The sequence below is a fragment of the Dendrobium catenatum genome, unplaced genomic scaffold (genome assembly GCF_001605985.2).
Source record: "Dendrobium catenatum unplaced genomic scaffold, ASM160598v2 original_scaffold_196684, whole genome shotgun sequence".
In the NCBI taxonomy this organism is placed as follows: domain Eukaryota; kingdom Viridiplantae; phylum Streptophyta; class Magnoliopsida; order Asparagales; family Orchidaceae; genus Dendrobium; species Dendrobium catenatum.
In genome coordinates, this window is record NW_021515101.1 from 1 (window position 1) to 1,181 (window position 1,181).

At 34.8% G+C, this 1,181-nt stretch overlaps 1 protein-coding gene and 1 long non-coding RNA gene across 3 annotated transcripts; both read right to left on the reverse strand.

Annotated features, from left to right (window-relative positions):
• Positions 1 to 55: 55 nt before the first annotated feature.
• On the reverse strand, positions 56 to 703 carry LOC114578872. 2 transcript variants are annotated; one of them, XR_003699796.1, is made up of 3 exons: positions 681 to 703; positions 199 to 557; positions 56 to 92 (listed from the first exon to the last, which is right to left on the reverse strand). It is a non-coding gene; the product is annotated as an uncharacterized LOC114578872 (long non-coding RNA). The 2 variants fall into 2 exon arrangements; XR_003699795.1 differs by having other exon boundaries at positions 199 to 697.
• A 42-nt stretch (positions 704 to 745) lies between these two features.
• LOC110114355 lies at positions 746 to 1,138 on the reverse strand. Its single transcript, XM_020847211.2, has one exon. The coding sequence runs from the start codon at positions 1,136 to 1,138 to the stop codon at positions 746 to 748; it is 393 nt and encodes a 130-aa protein (XP_020702870.2).
• Between the last annotated feature and the right edge of the window lie 43 nt (positions 1,139 to 1,181).

Sequence of the window (1,181 nt, forward strand, 5' to 3'; positions counted from 1 at the left end):
ACAATTCTTACCTTTCTTCCAATATTCTTATCTTCTATTATTTCTCTAAAATTCCTTTTTATTCTTACTCTTCCAAATCCTTCCAAGGTTTACTGTTCATTATTTTCAAATCAGTTACATACATGTCTGCTATAATTCACCAAATAATTCTAATTCAAACATAGAAATCTTTTAACAGATTTCTAAATTTCCACTTACCGGAACTGTTGAATTGTTCTTCAGAAAATCCTTCTACAATGAACCACAGTTTTTCTACAGAGTGCAGAAATTTTCTCTTCAGTCTTCACTAGCCGAATTCTGCTGCAACCGAACATTACTGCAGTGCAAATACTCCATACCGAATTGAACTACAGGACCCGCGTCACTGTAGCGAACTATGCTACAGTGATTTCTGCGATTCTTTCTTCACAAATCAGCGACATTTGCTACAGTCGGGAGAGTGAAGTTCCGAACTCTCTCTCAGGGATGAATTTCTGCACCGAAAACTTCTACAGGAGGCCTTTTTGGATGCATTTTGAATGTTGATAAGGATCAAAGAGTGGACCCCACAACTCTAACTGCTCTCAAAATAACCAAAGGGAAGCATCTATTCAAAACACACATATATTTAATATTTTGTTTAACAAGATATATATATTTAATAAAGACTAATTTATATTTAATTAAACTTAGTTAATTACCAAGAAATTTGGGTTGTTACAATTCTTCCCTCCTTAATAGAATTTCGTCCCCGAAATTCAACTTTTCATACTTTTTCAAACAAGTGAGGAAACCTCTGTTTCAATTCTGCTTCCCTTTCCCAAGTAGCATGCTTTATTGATCTATGCTTCCATTTCACCTGTACAAAAGGAATCATTCTGGTTCTGAGTTTACGAACATCTCTATCCAATATCATTTCCGATTCTTCAACATATGTCAAATCTTTCTGAAGTTCAATATCTTTCTTAAGAACTCTTTGATTTTCATCTGTAACCCACTTTCTGAGCATTGATACATGAAAAACATTATGTATTTCGGACATATCTGAAGGTAGAGCCAATTTGTAAGCTACTTGCCCCACTCTTTCAATAATTTCAAACGGACCAATAAATCTAGGACTGAGTTTCCCACTTTGGCCAAATCTAGAAATACCTTTCATTGGCCCCACCTTCAAGAATACAAAATCTCCCACATCAAATTCT

What these genes read in the sequence shown, in the direction of transcription:
- LOC110114355 (XM_020847211.2), bottom strand. Translation starts at nt 1,138, where the DNA reads ATGAAAGGTATTTCTAGATTTGGCCAAAGTGGGAAACTCAGTCCTAGA.